This window comes from Sebastes fasciatus, chromosome 4 (genome assembly GCF_043250625.1).
Source record: "Sebastes fasciatus isolate fSebFas1 chromosome 4, fSebFas1.pri, whole genome shotgun sequence".
NCBI lineage: Eukaryota > Metazoa > Chordata > Actinopteri > Perciformes > Sebastidae > Sebastes > Sebastes fasciatus.
In genome coordinates this window covers 31,019,793-31,039,416 of record NC_133798.1, presented here as the reverse complement: position 1 = coordinate 31,039,416, position 19,624 = coordinate 31,019,793, and the positions used below count along the sequence as shown (strand labels likewise).

At 42.2% G+C, this 19,624-nt stretch overlaps 1 protein-coding gene across 1 annotated transcript; it reads right to left on the bottom strand.

Moving 5' to 3' along the window:
* Positions 1-673: 673 nt before the first annotated feature.
* LOC141767113 (E3 ubiquitin-protein ligase TRIM21-like) lies at positions 674-4,482 on the bottom strand. The gene is made up of 2 exons (XM_074634353.1): positions 4,040-4,482; positions 674-2,895 (listed from the first exon to the last, which is right to left on the bottom strand). Exons 1-2 carry the CDS (start codon positions 4,436-4,438, stop codon positions 1,243-1,245), a joined length of 2,052 nt encoding a protein of 683 aa, XP_074490454.1. The 5' UTR covers positions 4,439-4,482; the 3' UTR covers positions 674-1,242.
* Between the last annotated feature and the right edge of the window lie 15,142 nt (positions 4,483-19,624).

The window sequence follows — 19,624 nt, the reverse complement described above, 5'->3', positions numbered from 1 at the left end:
CTACAGCAATGCATCATGGTCTATAAAATCATCATGTGTTTGTAGCGTCGCTGTCCTGTGAGAACCACGTATCTCTAAAATGTCAGAAAAAACAGCCTGTTTTCAGCTTTTTGAGAATGCATTTTCCATCTGTTCCAAGACGCTTTGTAAAGACTTTATTTAGCTTTAGAAGGATTTTCTCAACACATAAAGGAACAATTCATCCTTCAGTTTATCACAAACATTCAACATTATCACATCTGGAGATACATGGTTTTCACTGGACAGGAAGGGGATGAATAGCTGTAATCTGAAAAGTAACTAAAGCTGTCAGACAAATGAAGTGGAGTAAAAAGTACAATATTTACCTCTGAGATGTAGCGGAGTAGAAGTAGCATGAAGTGGAAATACTCAAGTATTTTGAGGTACTTTTACTTTACTTAAGTTCAGTACTTGAGTAAATGTTGATAAAAACAAAGACAAATCCAGTGGAAACTTTCTCTGTTTTTATTCCGTTGAGGATTTGTTCACTTTGTTCAGGTTGTACAAACAGTCTGCAGAGAGGTGGACAATATGAAATGAAAATGGTAAAAACTAAAACCCTTAAAACACCTTATTTAAAAAAAATACTCTGTATAAAAAATTATAATAAGGTGTCGTGACTTCACCAGTAATTTGTGCCAATATGCAACACCTTATATATATATATATACAATGATCACACATATAAAAAGTTCCTAATTTGGCACACAGACATTTAAGGATCGAGTAAATGCTTCTTGTATATGAGGAAAGTTGGGCCTCATTCACCAATATCTAAGTTTTTTCTTAAATTTGTTCTTAACAAAGGTCCTAAGAAAAGTCTACGTCAGATTCACAACATGTTCTTAGGCCCTGTCTACATGTATACAGATATTGTTTTAAAGCTTATTCCTTATTAAGGAATTATAAATTATAAGTATAAATTACTTAAAGAATTCTTCTTAAGAACGGTTGGTGAATGAGGCTCATTGTTTTCTGATGAGTTAACAGTTTTGCAGTTATTAGAATAAATCAGACTACATTAGATAATATCAATCAGTGCTGTAAAATCTGTGTTGTAGTAGTAAGTAGCATCAGGGAAAAACATCTATAGAATAAAAGCAAAAAACTAATTTATCAGAATCTGATGACTCAACAATGTATACACCCTAAATCACCATTAATATACATTCATTACATTAAATGATAGAGAATATTTCTGTGGAAAATCAAATGGTTGTTCTACTCGGTGTGATTGACAGGCGAGATGATCAGAGGGGCAGAGTTTTTACCACCAAAGTTAGGACAGGGACCAAAGTATGGGTAGAGTTTCTCAGTGAAGGAGCAGCCAGTAAAGGAGTAGATAAGAGCTGCAGCATCAACATCATAAAAGGAGACCAGACCCTCCTCATAATCCACAAACACCCCCACCTTCTCAGGCTGAGACTTCAGAGAGAGACGGACTGGAGGGCCTGCAAAAGCGTAGTACTCATTTTCATTCCTCAAACATATCGTCCAGTAACCATTCTGAGGAGTCAGTGTGAATAATCCCTTCCTGTTGATCGACTCTCTGACCACTCCTAAATCCCACTTAGTCTTCCCTTTAACCTGAACCTCGTTGTAAAACCTTCCTGAAGAGAAATTCTGCTTTGCTAAGACACAAGCACCTCTATCAAATCTCTCTGGGTTGTCTGGGAGATTCTTCTTTACATCACCATGTTTAACCTGCTTACCATCATCAGACAGGATGAGGTTGGGCTGTGCTGTATCAGGATCAAGTGTCACATCCACTGCAGACTGTTGGACCCTCTTCAGCTCGGCTTCAAACAGCTTCTTCATCTGTTTACTGAGCGTCTCCTCCAGCTGATTCACAGCTCTCACCACAGTCCCGTCATATGAAGGTGGACGGATGCTGACTTCTGTCCAGTCCTTGGTGGGAGGAGCAGCGTTCAGGGACGTGAAGCTTTGGAGGACGTGGAGGTGGTCTTCAGAGCGTGAGAGCTGCACCACCTCAGTGCTTCTCTTCTTCAGCTCAGAGATTTCCTGTTCCAGCTCTTTGATGAAGCCTTCAGCCTGTTTCTCTGTCTTTCTCTGCTTCTCTTTGATCGTGTCGATGAGCTCGGTCTGGCTTCTCTCAACAGACTCCTTCAGAGCGGTGAAGACCTGAACACCATCTGCTATCTCTCTGTCTGCATCTTCCTTACTGAGCCCCACTGAATGTTTCATCTCCTGAATTTTCAGTCGTCTCTTCTGGATCATCTGTTGGATTTCAGCCTCTGTCTTCCCCAGCTCGGCCTTCTTCCCTTCATATTCTTCTTTCAGAGGAACAAAATCATGTGTCTTGTGGTCTAAAACAGTGCAGAGCATGCAGACACACATCTGGTCGGTCTTGCACAACAGCTCCAGCAGTTTATCGTGCTTCGTACACATCCTGCCTTCCAGGTTCTCCACAGGGTCGATCAGCTGATGTCTTTTCAGAGCTGACCTTGTCAGATGAGGCTCCAGGTGAGTCTCACAGTAGGATTCCAGACACACCAGGCAGGACTTCTGGGCCTTCAGTTTGGTTCCAGTGCAGTCGTCACAGGAAACTTCTCCTGGTTTGGCAGCTTGTTGCTCTGAGCTGCTGCTGCTGGCTTTCTGTTGAGCTGACTGTCTGAACTGAGCAGCCATCTCAGAGATGAAAGTATTGACCTGCAACTCAGGTCTGGTGTAGAAAAGCTCTTTACAGTTGGGACACTGAAACGGGACCTTAGCAACCCAGTGTTGAGTGATGCAGGTTTTACAGAAGTTGTGTCCACAAGGTGTGCTGACTGGATCAGTGAACACATCCAGACAGATGGAGCACAGAAACTGATGTTCAGTCAGCAGACAGCTGGCAGCAGACATATCTACACTCTGAGGACAAAAAAGTAATAACATATCTTTTGTTTATTTTTTTAATAAAATCAAACACACACAGTAAGTTGGGCTGGTAGTTGGCTTTTTTTTACCCGACGAGGGAAGGGTGGTTAGAGGGCCAAGGTTTAAGAGTCAAGCTTTGCTTTTAAATATAATGGTTGGAAAAGGACAACTTTTACTTTTTATTTTCTCCAATGCTACCTACCTTTAGTGAGAATATAATAAAGTGTGATTATTTAATGTGGAGGAAGGGTCATGGCTATTAGCTGCTTGTTATTCAAATAATAATAAATATAATAATAAAACTACAATAAACTGATCTGATGTCTTAAGCATTGCAGTGATAACGCCCCAAGCCTTTTGGTTCTTGTTAATATCATAATTTAAACCTGTAAAATCAGAATAAAATTTAATTTTAAACCCCAAAAAAAACAATGTGATCCCTCCATTAGTGACACATCACACATTAAATAATATAATACTACTGCTACCCTGCATCTTATATTGTTATTGAGTGAAAATATTAAAAATATATATTTTGAATATTGAACTTAGCACATTTATTGCAATTTACTGTGATATATTTATCCAGTAATTTACTTTATTGAAGCGTCTGAGGGAGCAGAGCAAAATAAAAATCTCCTTCTCTGTCCAAAGAACGTTAGAGTCAGAGAGTCAGCTTGGACAAAGAGGAGGAAGAGGAGGATCAGAGAGAGGATGAAGATACAGAGAGCAGAGAATCGGACACATTCGATGTGCAGAAGAAAAGATGGAAGCTACTGCTCTGGACTGCAGGACATTATATATATAATATCATTTCTCTCCACAACCCCCACGGCCACCGATGGACCTCAGTGAAACATGTGCCCTGAGGGGAACTTCCTGTCTGAGTAGAGCTGAGGTTTGGAGTTCAGACAGGAAACAGGTCTGTGAATTAGCTCAAGCTAATGCTAGCTGTGACTGTATTCTGTCTAACCTTAACTAACCGGAGTTCAGTCACTGTGGTTTACCTCTGTTTAGTATTTCTGGCCACATTTCCAGGTTTTTTTGATCTATTCTTTAAACAGATGTAAAACAGTCAGATTCTGGTTTGAACTATATTTAGTTAGTGCATTTAGTCTCTGTAGGTCAGTGTACTCACCACTGTTTGGCAGAGATTCTGCTGTGTTGTTGATAAAAACCTGCTGGATTCAGTTGAATGTTTCTTTAGAGAGAAACAGAGAGACTCGTCTCGACTGCAGCTCTGCTGTCGCTCAGACAAACTTTCAATTTCATACCAGGAAATGTGACGCTGAAGCTCTCCTCTTTCAGTGTTGCTCCACCTCTCAGTAGCCCGTCGCCAACAGGGAGTGGTGGAGGAAGTATGCAGACCTGGGGCCTCATGTATAAACGGTGCGTACGTACTAAAATGTTGCGTACGCTGTGTTTCACGCTCACGCCGGGATGTATAAAAATCAACGTGACGTGAAAATGTGTGGACCGTGCCGCAAACTCTAGACCAGTCGTGAGAATGTGCGGGCCGTCTTCCAAACTCTGTCATCTGGCAGTGTCAAACTACAAAGTCCTGAAACTTGCTAAATGTGTAAAAATTTGAAGCTCTGCTGTCGCTCAGACAAACTTTCACTTTCATACCAGGAAATGTGACGCTGAAGCTCTCCTCTTTCAGTGTTGCTCCACCTCGCAGTGGCCCGTCGCCAACAGGGAGTGGTGGAGGAAGTATTCAGACCTGGGGTCTCATTTATAAAACAGTGCGTAGGATCCATACTAAAAATGTGCGTGCGCACAAAAGCCGAAAATGGCGTGCGCCTAAAAAAAATCTGACTTATAAAACTGTGCGTACGCACGCCTGCACGCAATGTTCCCTTTATAAATCCCAGTCCACCTGGAAATGTGCGCACGTTGATCCGCCTCATATCCCGCCCATTACACGCCCACATTCAACCATAAATGGTCAATTCAAAGCACCTCATGAATGTTTCTGCATGTGAATGAGCCTGTTGATCAGTGGATCTTTACGGTGAATCACGGCGACTCCCGAGAGGAAGACAGAGAAAAGGAGTTTTCTGATACAGAGATGGAGGTGTTTGTAGGTGAGGAGGTCTCTGAACACTCGTTCCCTCCTGATTCTCTCATTCACGTCACGTAGTCCTCACAGTGACGGTATATCCACCAGCACCATGCAGCATGTTCCGAGTCTCACCGCTGTGTTTATATCTTTACAGCAATCAGACTGATCCATTCACTTAAATTGATCAAGACAATCAGTAATATCCCTCACCTGTATATAATTAGAAAAAGGAAGTTTGACAGGTGTACACTATTTATTTATTTAAGTTTTTATGATGAACTTGTCCTGCATTATGATTAGGACTGATAATGATAATGACGATATGGAGTGTAACGATTGTGTGAGAGCTGTCACTGGCTTCATTTACACACTTTGTTAATTTACACTCTCCATACTGGTGAAGATGTGCCGGGTGGAGGTGACTGGAGAAGATGTGCCGGGTGGAGGTGACTGGAGAAGATGTGCCGGGTGGAGGTGACTGGAGAAGATGTGCCGGGTGGAGGTGACTGGAGGAGGCAGAGTGGTGCAGCGCGGTGGCGCACTGGAGACAGTCTGATAGTTGCATCGGATAGCTGTTTGCATTTTGTCTATATGTATACTGTATCTGTCCTTATCTAATAAACCATAAATTAATTAATAAGTCACGTCATGTTCACTGCAGCGATTTTACACAACTTTATGAAAACTAATATGGTACTTGGTGATATCTGCACACTATTAGAAGATCTTATTAAAACTATTGGCGCTCTGTTCTGCCATTCTTTAATGCTATTTGATATAATCTTGGATTTCTACAACCGATGATGAGGATTTCAACAGCTGCTCCACAGCTGACTGAGTGTCGGCAGTCCGATCCTCTCCTCTGAGCTCCGGAGGTGGAGGGACTGTGATGGTGAGACAGCGCTGATGAGATATTGAGCAGAATTTGCTTTGAGATTTGAGTTGATCTTTTATATTTGTAAGGTGCTTATGGATTAGTCATGGCTCATTAGCACAAAGAACACTGCTGTTTTAAATGTTTATGATAAAGTGGATATAAGTATGAAGTGAAGTTAAATGTGTGAGGCATCATTATACGTATAATGAGATTTAATGTCCACAGTCTGGCTTCAATTCACCACCTCACCATCTGCGTCTCCAGTTTCCTCTACCTCGGTGCCTCCATAATGTGCGTACGCACGGGTCAAAGTTTCCGTACCGGTGCGCACATTCTCCCGTCAAGTTTGTTTTTATAGATCACAACTGTTGCGTGGGAAGTGGCGTACGCACATTTCAGGCCCCGTTTTGTGCGTACGCAACGGTTATAAATGAGACCCCTGATCCTTTATTTCCTCCACTACAAGTAAAAGTCCTGCATTCAAAACACTTACTTACAGCCAAATATACATGGAGTATTTAAAGTAAAAGTATTGATTGAGCAGTAAAATGTTTCCTGTCAGTGTTTTACTATTATATCTGATGTTTCTGGATTAATATTACTGCTGCATTAATGTGTATGTTGCATTTTACTGCTGTAGATGTTTATTGTGCTTATTTTAACTGAGTGAACTCTTAACTTTGAGTGAATGTTTTCTCTTTGGCTTCAGTTTGTGTTCAGTTTTAGTTTTATTCTTTAGTTTGGAAGTGGACTTAACTTAAGGTCCACTAACTAACTTTTTTAGAGTTTCAGGGCTCATTTTATTCTTCTTTTTTAAGAGAGGAAGACATGAAATGCAGTTTAAAGATAAGAAAAATCAATCTAAAAGTGGACCTTTTGAGGTGAGAACATTTGTCACATTGAGTCACTCTTCTTTGGGGGAAAAGAACTTCGCAGACGGGAGAAAATAATTCCATCCAATCAAAATTTTATAAAGACTAATTTAATTATGCCGCTGTGTTTTTCTCATCATAAATGAGCCGGGAGATGATTGTTGTGGGGATAATAATACGGCTGGTGTTTCTCCAGGAAATATGTCCCTGCGTGCCCACTGATGATGCAAATCTCCTCTCATAAATCATCGATGTGAGGGGCTTCGAGGTGATTCAGTTAACAGATAATAAAGAAATACCCTCGCTGACTCTCAGCTCGTCTGGAAACACTTCAGAAAGTTCGCAAGCCAAACGAGAGTCTGAGCATGCTCTGTTCAGACGTGACATCATGAGGTGACATCACCAAATTCACCATCACGATGTCTCTCCCATCACTGCAGGTGTGGAGAATTTTGTTAATTTATTCAATTTATGGTTTTGTTTAGTTCAAAGATGTCACTGACTGCGCCGTTTCTTCACTTTTTTTCTAAGCTACGCGATCGCTGGTCAAATGAACTTCCGTAGTGTGAACGCATCACTGAACTCGTACGTGTCCTGAACACCTCTACAGGTGAGGGAAGAACTACAAGAGATAGATTGACTGTACAACTTGCAACAACCAAACAACAACAAAAAGTTAATTTAAAGGGCCAGTGTGTAACATTTAGGGGGATCTAGTGGCATAAATGGATTATAATATTCATAACAATGTTTTCTTTAGTGTATAATCACCTGAAACTAAGAATAGTTGTGTTTTCGTTACCTTAGAATGAGCCCTACATAGGTAGCGGGTCCTCTTCACGGAGTCCGCCATGTTGCACCATCATGTTTCTACAGTAGCCAAGAACGGACAACCAAACACTGACTCTAGAGAGAATCTTTAGCATTTTTACGTTATCTGAAGGCCACCGTAGTTCTCCCACACGCTTGTGAAACTGCCGTAACGTGAACTGCAGAGTGCAAAACCGTGGTACTGCCAGCCGCTGTTGGACTTCCGTTGCTCCTAAAGTAGTGTTATTGTGTTAAGGATGGCCTCTGAGTGAGGCGAACGGCGTTACCACAGTTTTGCACTCGCCGTCTTGGAAGGGGAGGTGTGAGCGGAGGGGTACTCAGTTGGTTGCAATCTGCAACCACACCACTAGATGCCACCAAATCCTACACACTATATCTTTAAAAACATTTCCAATTAGTAAATATAATTCAGTTCAAACTAAAAAAGCAGCCAGTGCAGATTACATGATAGTAAACCGTAGTTTAGGACTGTCTCATGTACTGCGTGCAAATGCACTTTATCAAAGCTGCAGAAGAAGAATTTTCACATTTGTGTCGCTCGCTAAAGGCCCAATCCTAACGTCCACACTCACAGACTTTGAGGCGCGTTCCCACAAAGTCCATGAGGGTTAAGGGCTGTCCCACTGTCATATCGTCAAGTCTTTGAGGGCTCTCTCGCAGACATTTTGAGCCCTTTATGAACACTTTCTGTAAGTCTGCATTTCTGCAGACTTTGCCTGAGGTAATTACCCACAATTCATAGCGTTGTGATGTTAAACACAGGGTTACCACGGTTACCAGGGGAAGCCCGGAGGCGTTAAAAAAAAAAAAAGGTAAACAAAGAGGACAACACAGGCGTGTTCAGCCATATTTCAATTTACACAGAAACATTAAACATGAAGGATTTAAGATGGTACATGAAATCAGAGGAATGCAGCATTAGACCAGATTCCAACAAACTAAATGTGGGACAAAGAGTATGTTTTTGTGGGACAATGTGGGACACGTTACCAAGGCTGAGAGCTATTTAGATATAATGTCTATCTAAATGAAATAATAAACGTTTCTATTCTGCCCCTTATCTTGCAACATCTCTATGCTTTTCCTGAATACATCCATAGATCGGCACACAACTCTTTTTGTTTCTTGTGAGACTCACAGGAACTGTGTCGTGACTTCATGACGTATTCCCCCTGTGTGAAATAAAAAAATAACTGGCAAATTTCACAAAAAACTCTTGAGAATCACCTCAACCGGCTTATAAATACTTATAAGTAGTTTCAGAGTCTTTGTTGCAGTTGCTCTTCCTTTTCTTTCTGGTAGTTTCCATCATATTCCGCCTAAATCTGCAGAGCTTGGGACTTTGCGGTGACTCTCAATTTTCTCCGTTGGGCGTAGCGTAGCAAAGACGGTGACAAGTTAACTTGCACTTGACCCACGTGAACGCAGTTTGACAACAAACACAGGGTCGCCACTTGGTCAGTACCCCTCGGCATCGGAGAGCAACACACGGGGTACTTTTGGATGTGTCAGTGACGGCGTGTCAATACACTTGTTACGTGCATAGTGTCCTTTCAAAATAAACTCCCGTTTTCACAGGAAGCTGGGTTTAGGCCACACAACCACTTAGGTAGGGTTAGGAAAAGATCGTGGTTGACGTTAACTTCACTGACTAGCGGCTCACATGACTCACTGGACTGACGATGCCGATGAGTCACGTGACTAACGACTGACGTGACAAAATAAGTCAACGTTACTTTTAGTTTCACACGGGACATGAACAGCAGTCTCCTGGTTGAAAGTCTTGTGTTTGTTTGACCCATCCACCACCCCTCCGGCCCGCCCGCCCGCCCTGAACGGACTCTCATTACGTCACTTGCTCGACCGTCGAATAATGCCTCGGGTGGGTTTACATTGGAGTTAGTTGAAAGCCCGGTTCATCACCTACTGTCGCTAAAGGGTGCCTCCCTACGTCGGTTTCCGATCCCAAAGGGGCGGCCCAATCAGTGGTATTTAACGAGTAGGGAGTTGGACCGGGTTGACCTTGTCAGTCTTTGGTACGAAATTCTTTTTGTGTTTCCACTATTTTTTTCAAATCAAATCTCTGCTGGATTCCTCGTCAGTGAAAACAGTGAAACCACTTTTTTCCAGCGTTGTCAAGTTGACTTTCAGCAGACGGGAATCTGTTGGGAGGCATGAGAAGAAGTGAATGTGAGAGGGGAGATGGAGGCAGCAGCTTTTCCTTCCTGCAGTGAAACGTATCGCCTCATCGCTGCTAATGTCTTGTCACAGTTAATGTTCGCTGCAGTCTGCTGTCATTTAGCGGCGGGGTGGAGGTTATTGTCGGAGCCTTCCCACAATCCACTGGTCCAGAAATAGCCACCAAACAATTGAATCAAAATGAAGTTTTATTCTTTTCTCTTTTTTTTGCCATCGTCCTCCATCGCTTCCTGTTTTGAATCAGTTAACCTTTCTGTTCGGGGCGGCGCGGCGGGGTCCTGCTCTACAGATTAGCCGCTGACGCATTTATCAAGGGATGACAAATGAGCTGTCCTTCCAGATGCCTGATTACTTGACCTTTATTCCACAGGAGCTGAGCGGTTAGCAGGGATGGGAGGGGGGTCCTGATGGAGCTAAGTGGTGCCAGTCTCGTATTCGGCAGCCCGTTGTGAGGGGAAACGCCTGGATGCAACGCCTCGACGCCGACGTGAACACGAATTAAGAACGAAGTTATTAAGATTGGCCGCCGCTGAGGCGAGGTAATTGAAATTCTCACTTTCCCCAGAAACAGGCAGAGACCCGGCACATCAGTTTCTATTTGAGGCAGAGAGGCTGATGAGTATCACACATTAAAGCCTGGGGAGGAAAATTGTCCTTTTAGTGGCCTCTGATACGAGATCATTACATGAGTGGGACTGCGTCGGCCCCTGAATGTGGCATTTCTTCTTTTTTTTTTCTTCTTCCAGCTCATTTCTGGTTTTGTCGGGCAGCAGATTGTCATTTACTGCTCTGATTGCGTGTTTTTCCTCCGCTGTTTCCCTGTTTCTGCTCACAGCAAAGAGGCCTGCTGGTTATCTCGAACCCACGCCACAGATAGAGATTCATTAAAGTCTGCATCTGCATGTTCAGGCTGCTGTTAATGCTGTTCATCAACTTACCTATTGAACCTGCAGAACATGATGAAACCGTGACTCTGCTGGATCCGGCTTTACACGCCAATGTTGTTTTAGAAAAACACACAGAACCTCAAATTCTAGTGAATTCCCAAAGTTTCCACAGAAATCTGTCAGGCTGAACATTTTATCAATTAACTTTATTAGCATCATATAATAAGATCTACGAATACAAAGAAACCAGACAGAGCTACAACTAAGAGACTATAAAGATAAAAACTAAGGTTAATAACAACATAAATGCCCGGTCACACCAGCATTTAAAACAGGAAAACTTCTATGGCATCACTGTGATCAGTGGATTCGCTTGCAGGGCCGAAATACATCTGCAAATTTGTGAATTTATACACATCAAGTTCAACTTCGGTGAACTCTGACTTGCCAATTTGAGCTGCTGATCGATAACAAACCGCCTTGACAGCGCTGACCTTTGAGGGAACGGAGAGCCAAATCAGCTTGCCAAATCAAATATTTCACAAGGACACGAGGATGAAATTCACTGTCGACAAGCTAAAAGACTGGTTATGGTTATGGAAGAATGGTAGTCATGGTTAAAACAGTTTCACTCACAGATAAAAGGTCTTCTTATGCTTGGTTCAGAATACACAGTATTTTTGTCTGTTACGATGGTCACTATGTCAGATTAGGCGATTGAGAGTTATAAATTGTTGTCGTGACTTGGTCGAGCATCATGACAGACTACACGTCGGTCCCCGACCAATCGTCACTGGTCGTCTTTCACGACATGCGTGATGTCATCAGGAAGGAAGCTTGATGCTAATGGCAGTAGCATACTCACCGGGTTGCTGAAGCGCCACTCTCTCTCCACTTTTCCACTCTGAAACATCAAAAAGGCTGGGCTGTTGTTGCCATAGCTCCACAAATCGTTCCTCCATTTCACAATTCCACCTCACAGCACCAACATCGTTCCTCTTTTGCTTGTTTACAGTCGTGTGGAACACGTCGTGGAAGGAAAAAAACAAATATCAAACATGCTAGACTTTCTATCGGGACGTCGTGAGGCCTCCCAGACATGGCATCGGTTGTCGTCTACTATGACGCACTACACAGGATAAAACGATCAATGGTCATGGGCGACGTTCCCGATCCGAGCCGACACCCTACGACAGCCGTGTCGGGCTATAATCGGGCTGATATTGTGTAGTCTGAACCAGCCATCATTCTTTGTGGGCAAAACCAAACAAGCTAGAAGCCATGCTCATGATTAAAACAAGCCGGTGTTAACTATCGGTAGGAGATATGGACGCGTGAAGTAGGTGTCCTGAAAAATCATCGGTTTCTAAAAAAGTTCAAACTCATACATCCCTTTTTTACCCATTTACTTATGTGCACGTTAATATATGAATATCAGTGTTTGAGGCAGGATTCATGTTTATAGTTAAATCTCAAAATGTGATTATTTATTAACCACTTTTGCTTTTGCAGAGCGATGGTTGTTCCTCGTCCACTTGCACAAAGTTTGAGGGTTTTATTTATTTATTTTTTTATCTCAGGTGAACACATTGAGGCATTTTAGAGGAGTTTTTCAAGTGTTACTGAATCAAGATAACCAATGAGGACAAGCATTGATCATGCTGACCTGACGAGAGACAGAAACAAGTTAAATCCAGACTGTTCACTAATTTGAAAGTCTTCCTTTGGAAGTCTATTTATGTTTGTGAAACACAAAGAAATGTCAGCAAAACAGCTCTAAAATGTGTCTGCTGAAGAAAAGACGCTCTCTTTAACGTTTCTAGTGGACATTTAAAGCCGGAGGCTGTGTATGTTTAGCGTTATAAGTTTATTGGTACACTTTAAGAATCAAATTTTGGACCTTAATGTGTGAACTTCCCAGGTTAACATGTAGAGAAGAAAACTTGACAGAAAATTTTCTTTTCTTTGAGTATTTCCATGACATAAAGCATGTAGGATATAAATGCATGTATTATAAGTTTCTACTCATTTCGTGAGGTCCAGTGACTCCAGAGTCAGTTTTGTCATCTTGCAATAAAACTTTCCAATTTGTCCGGCGACTAACTTGAGCAGCCGTCTTCACTTTGAGGAGGAGGAGTATTTTTTTTAATCCCGTGGGTTCTGGAGAGTGAGGTCAGGACTTCATCAGGGGTCTCCGGGGCCCTCAGAGCCCCTCTCTCGTCTCTGCAGCAGATGAGGGGATCAGCAGGGTGTGAAATGGCCGTGGTGATTGCTCCGAGGCCACGAGGCCTCCAGCCCATTCACAGCCCTGTCAGCACTCTAATGGAGCCGGCGGAGATTGGAGACAAACCCCCCTCCCCACCCCCATCACAGCGTTAAAGGTACAGTCAACCATAAAGACAGAAAAACTAGTGAAAAGTGAACAGTTTGTGTTGCTTACAGTGTTCAAGCTTTACTTCAGGTGTTTATCTGATGAAGTCGAACTGAAATGACATTATTTTTGTCTCCTACAGCATAAACATCTGCTCTGTAAATCACTTCTCCTTTGAGAAGTAAGTCAGAAAAGTGATTTTAAGATTTATTGTTAATATTATTTCTCATTAAAACAAAAAAAGTCGAAATATCAGAAATGTTCCTTTTCAGCCTCTGAGTGTTTGTTTGTCTGTGTTTGATTGATAGAAGCTGGCAGGCTGAGCTCCGGCAGGGGAACGAGAGACAAATACACAAATGAGTCATGGACAGACGGCGTGTTGTTGGTGGCATTAAAGAGTAAGGACCACAGCAGCATCTAACAGGATTGAAGTGACATTTGCAGGTATGTTTACATGCTGTTTAATGTGCTGCAGCTGAACAGCTAATTTGTTATCTAGCCTTCAATCTGATGTTAGCAGTGAATGTTTGTTTGGTGGCTCGTTCAACAAGCTAAAGGGCAGGACAGACGTGTGTTCATGTTTTTAAGTTAGATAAGAAGGAAGCTGTAATGACCAAAATAAATAGTCTGCTTACCCTCAACCATCACTTCCTGACATTATGAATCCAAATTTATTGTATTCAGGGTCGCTTTGGAGCGTTTAATGGCGGTTGTGTCCCACATCACTTTTAAGCACATGTTTCAAAAACCGATCCATTTTGTGTCATTGCATCTGAGAACGTTGGCTATCTAGTGGCAAAACACGTTTGTCTACCTGTTGATGTGTGGTGATTGATGTGGTGATTGTCGTCTTGAGCACATGTAGGTATAAAAATAACTAGCTTTGCTTTGTAAATTACCAAGAGAATATTTCTTTGAATTTAATCAAACCATTTGTCAGTACCTCCACAGCCCACTACATGGCGCTCTGAGGCCCACCAGCTGCTGTAGCAGACAAAAAACGATATAATTTCAGTTGTACTTTAACACACAAGATTGTTATTCATCTTCTCATCTCACTCGCAAAAGGAGTATTCCCAAAAGGTTGAACTATTCCTTTAAAAGCGGTCAGCGTGGATTTAACAGATTGGATCTGCTGTGAATAACCAACAGAAAACTTCATCTAAAAATGATTCACTTAAATATATATCACTTTGTACAAATGGTTCTCAAATGATTTTCATTCCAGATATTATTTATTATACTAATAATTACTATTATTTAGAAGTGTCCTTCACAGACAGGAAGCGAGCTGGCGGACAGTAAAGTGGGCCAGGCACATTTTTGATGTGTGGAGTGTAAATATAGCCCTCCACCCTCCATCTAATTGTAGCTGTGTTGTTTTCATATTGTTGAATCCCAGAGATGTATAATTCATCACGCAAATAATCTGGAACAAAACAAACTCTCCTCTGAGCTCCCGAGAGGCCAAGCGTCTAATGAGTTCACTCCATAAAATATTCATACCTCTGCAAAATATACTGTCACTTTCCCAGCAACACACACACACACACACACACACACACACACACACACACACACACACACACACACACACACGCAATTGTCCAATATCCCATTAGATAAAATAGCAGGTTGTACGACCGTAACTGCCCGTTGATCACTGTCACCTAAAAACACTGCAGCGTCTCACTGTGTGACTTGCAGCAATAAGGCGATTCATTACCCATGATGCTCCAGGTGTTGTTCAATCTTTATTTTCTTGTGTTTCAGGTAGAAAAGTCTCTGAAATTGTTCCTCTGAACTCAGCAGTTTGAAGGGTTCATGTTATAAATATGCATTCCTTATTAAAAAAAAAAAGGGATTTTGATTCAAATATCATTCTTGATTTCTGTTCTGGAGCTTTCGATCACATCACATGGTCTTCCTCAGCCAGCCGAGGCTTTATCACGGCCGTTTAGCTTTAGCGCCTGTATGAGATGCACCGGGCTTTCCATTAACTACAATGTAAACCTATCCGCGGCAGCAGTAAACGCTCAGGGAAAATGCGCCAAGAGTGACTGTGGTTTCACTTTCACATTACAATCGGCTGTTCGTTCGTGTCCCGTGTTCACAACGTTCAGTTTCATTTTCACTTTACAAACGTTGTAATTTTAAGCCCAATCATTTAGTTTTTTTCCTAAACGTAAGTGGTTTTGTTGCCTAAACCTGAAATGACACCATGAGCGTGACAAAGCGGCGGTATGTGACGGGTTGGGATGAGAACGTGTTGAATAAATAGTAAAAACAGCTCATGCTAAATAGAGTTGTGAAGTGTGAGAAGTTAATTCAGGGTTCCTGTTCCGTTCTCAACGACAGAACCCCATTTATCACATAAAGCAACCTTTTTCTCCTTATACGACTTTTGTTCTCGTAGCATAACTTTTTCTCAAAAATATTTTTCTTGTCATGTAAACTTATTTTTTAAAAAGTATGAAATATTATGTATTTTTTTCTCATTTTTCTTGTAATAAGACTTTTTTTCTAAAAACTGACTATTTAGTCAAAATGAATTTGTTTCAGTTTAATACTCTAATATTGTAGAGCATGAACTTTTTGTCAACTTTCATTTTTAAAAAAGTCCGTAATTCCTTAAACCAGCTGTTTAACTGTAGTTTTTGTCAAACAAACAGGAGGAAATGGTGAATTTGTTGGACTATTTTCAGTGGCGGATTAATCCACATTTGCTCTACAGTGAGTATATGTGGCAGCAGGACGGAGTATATAGGATTGAGTAAAGATAAACTGTATTTGTCTATGATAATGAAGGAACATGTTACCCAGTGCAACAGTGAGGCTCACTGATGTGTTTTAATGGAGCTCTATGGCACAGAGGAAGAAGAGATATCAGGCTTTTATACACACACAATACTTGTTGTTTGCGTCTACGCATGTGGCTTGTTGACGATCAGAAATATGTTGAATTTTACCACACTTCTCAAACAGTATTAGAGCTTTTTTTTATCCTCCAGCAGAAGTGATAACACATTCAAAATTTACAGCAGATGTTTTATAGAAAGCTGAAACAGTCCAGATCTTCACTAATTTCCAACTGAACGGTCCAGATTTGGACGTTTTGGAGCGATGAGGTTTCCCCCGGTGTGAAGCCGTCTCCAGGCAGCGGGATAGACAGGTGGACCCGGCAGCTTCATCCAATCACGTCCGATAATGACCTGGGGATCGAGAGATGAGAGGGGAAAAGAGCAGGTTTTTCATTTCGTGCTGAGATGCCGCCGTCCTCCGCCGACGACTCATTTCTCTTTCAGAGGCGAGAATTAAGTCCAATGGCCTCTTCAGGAAATCATCTCTCCTTTTTAATAATCTCCAACACCGCGTGGCTTCTCAGCGCGCCGAGGTGACGAAAGGTCGAGGGCCGGCTTCATGATCCACGGCGACGTCGAGAGGAGAGCGAGGAGAGGGAGGGGGTCGGCTGATTTTCATTAAGATGGACTCCGTAGCGCTTGTCTTATTAGCGGGTCATTAGGCTCTCAGAGGCCGACAGATTGGCTGAACAGGAAGCAGGGGAGCAGGCAGAAGGTAATTGCACTCGGAGTGACCACACAGGTGCCTGCTCGCCACGCGCTCCTTGATTGGTTAATTAGCGTGTTGTCAATCAGCCCCCTCCAGCAGCTCGCTCTCACAGCAGTTAAAAGGTGAGAGTGTTTCTAATGAAGCCTGAAACTTCTTCTCTTCCAGCTCGTTATGGCTGCAATTAAAATAACGGCTTGACTAAATAGAGGAGCAACACACACACACACACACACACACACACACACACAGGTTGCAGGTTTCAGCAGTAACTGTGGTGAAGAGTATGTCAAGTGATTTTATTTTTCATTTTAATTTTTTAAAAATCTGTTTATTTGGATTTAACTAACTGATAATGTCAGTATCAGTTAAGCTTGCAACATGACAAAATAGACGGGTTTCTTGTATGCAAACATTACTGGGTGCATTCAGGGGGGAAACCGCTTTGTCAGCCGTTGTAATCAACGTAGGATTTCTCATTGTTTGTACATTCTTGTTGACTATACTGATCTGAACCGAGCCGACTACCGTCTTCTCCAGCTGGTTTTTAGATTTTTTTTTTGCAGAAGATAGACTTTGTTCCAGCGGCGTCTGCTGCATAAATAGTGTGTGTGCAGAAGAAATGTGTTTATTTATGAGCTGGACACTGTTATAATTACCCCCTGCATGCTTGGATAATTATCAACCAACTTCAAAGACATTTTAACCCCCAGAGAGTCTGTGTGTGTGTGTGTGTGTGTGCGTGCGTGTGTGTGTGTGTGTGTGTGGCTGAGCCGGACGACGAGCTCAGGACGCCCAAAATATCTGCTGCTAATTAGAGGAAAATGTTGAGTCATCAGCAAAATATTCACAGGTATTCACAAGATACAGGTCTGAGAAAACTGGACCTGCAGGGATACTGGAACACCAACAGCAGCTACAGACTTAATCACACATCCATCCGGTTCCTGCTGCTCGTCCAGGTCCAGCTACTGTCTTACACTGGGATCCTCAAACACGTGTGCTCGTCACAGGACATGCCTGTCAAATTTAGCGTCAATTTTAACAAAAATTCCAGAAAATATACCAAATATAGTGCAGATTAATGTGCGTTTCTACCCACAACTGTTGGGTGAATATTCAACACGTTGTCATCCCAACTCGTCACATACTGCCACTCGGCGTCACTTTATGTTTTGGTATCAACTCCACGTAGTTAGGTTTAGGAAAGAACAACATGGTTGGGCTTAAAACTACTACGTTTGTAAAGTGGAAATGAAACTTAACGTTGTGAACACGGGACATGAATGAACAGCTGATTGTAATGTGATGCACAGGACTAAACAGCGGTCTCCTGGATGAAAGACTTGTGTTTGTTGGACCCATCCACCTCTAAATCTTTAAAGGGTGCCTTGTGCGACGGTATCAAACGCAAACGGATGTTACAAAGCGTCGGTATTTGACGCTCTGGGAATAAGAGCGGGCTGGATTATTAGGAGTTGGTTCAGTTGGCGGAGCTACTTCTCCAGTCGGGTGGCATTAAAACACTGGAGAGAAGCAAAAGGTGTAACGAGCGGTAGTCAAACGCCAAATGGTGGAAAACATGATGTAAATGACAATATGACATTTCTGTTTGTTTCATGTATGTGAGGAAGGTTACAGTCTCCTCATCGCTCCACACAGATCTGATGTTTTCAGCTCTTCAGTGGACGTTTAAGTCGAATGCTTCATGTACGTCATGATTAATTCTCTAAGTCTGTTCCCGTTGCCCTTTGTTGTGTTTTCCTTTTATACACCTCAGCGGAGCGTAAAAACTTTATTTCGATGTTTTAATGTGCAAATTGAAAATTGTGCATAAAAAAAGGTGGATGGAAATGCACTATTGTGGTCTGCAGCCGGCTCCTTGTTGATGATTGGCTTGTCTGTGGTACTCCTGACACAATCACTTTCTCTTCCTCCTTACAAAACACACTGCCAACCAGGTAACCAATGAATTTATAAAGACAAGAAGAATGAGGAAACAAGAAGAAAACAACACAAATAAAACTGCACGACAGCTGTAGATTTATCTCTAAAGGGAGGCGTCCAGGAGAAGTGCGGATCAGCTGCTAATCTGCTTCAACTTGGAAGGAGCAGTGGTTCAACTGGATATCTGATCTCATCTGTTACGAGGGCTTCTTTTCACCAGTTCCAGCAAAGAGAAAGCCACCCTTAAAGGAAAACTCCCATTACATCTTGGCTAAAGTTCATCATCATACACATACTATCTCCTGCGTGAAAGCTTGGTGCTGGCAGCTCTGCAGCAGACTCTGGAAGGCCTGTGAAGTTCAAATGAATACCTCAAAAAACAGGAACATCCTGGAAGAAAACCTGATGCAGTCTGCCGCAAGAAACCTTGTTTTCCGGCATGAAAGCCAAAGCTAATGTCGTGGAGAGGCTCAGTCGGGAGTCCAGATCTCAATCGTTGTGGCTGGACATGTTCTCAAGCTGAAAGTTTGAGCAGTTTTATGAAGAAGAATGACGGGAAACATTACAGTGAATGCTTTTCCAAACGGGAGCTGCTAACCGCTAACTTGGCATACTTTTAATGGTGCCAATTTGCCAAAATGTAGAGAAAAATAGGCTAAAAAAATGGGGCTAATTAACTGACTCCATATATATCCTGTTTATACTGCCATGGCGGGGCTGGTAGTCTCAGGTTGGTCTGACGTGGGCTCACGGTGTCGGACTTTGAAAACACCTGATTTAGATCAATTTGTTTTCCCATTTAAAGCACACAGAACATTTCCTACTGAGCTTTAACTGCTGAGACACTGCAGTGTTTCCTCTTCATTTCTGCATCGTCAGCTGTTTCACAGACAGAACCACAGCGCCACCTCGTGGTCAGTTAGATATAAGGGGAAGTTATTGAAGTCATACGTCAGGTTAGAGTTGTGTTAAGTGTTATTTCTAATGGGGGTATTTGTTTCAGGACTTTATGTTGAGATTCAGTCGGTGTTAAGATCTTCGGGTCATTGTGGAAGTATTTTTATTAAAGTTGAACTCAATTTATGTAATTTATCCTCATCTGCTGTT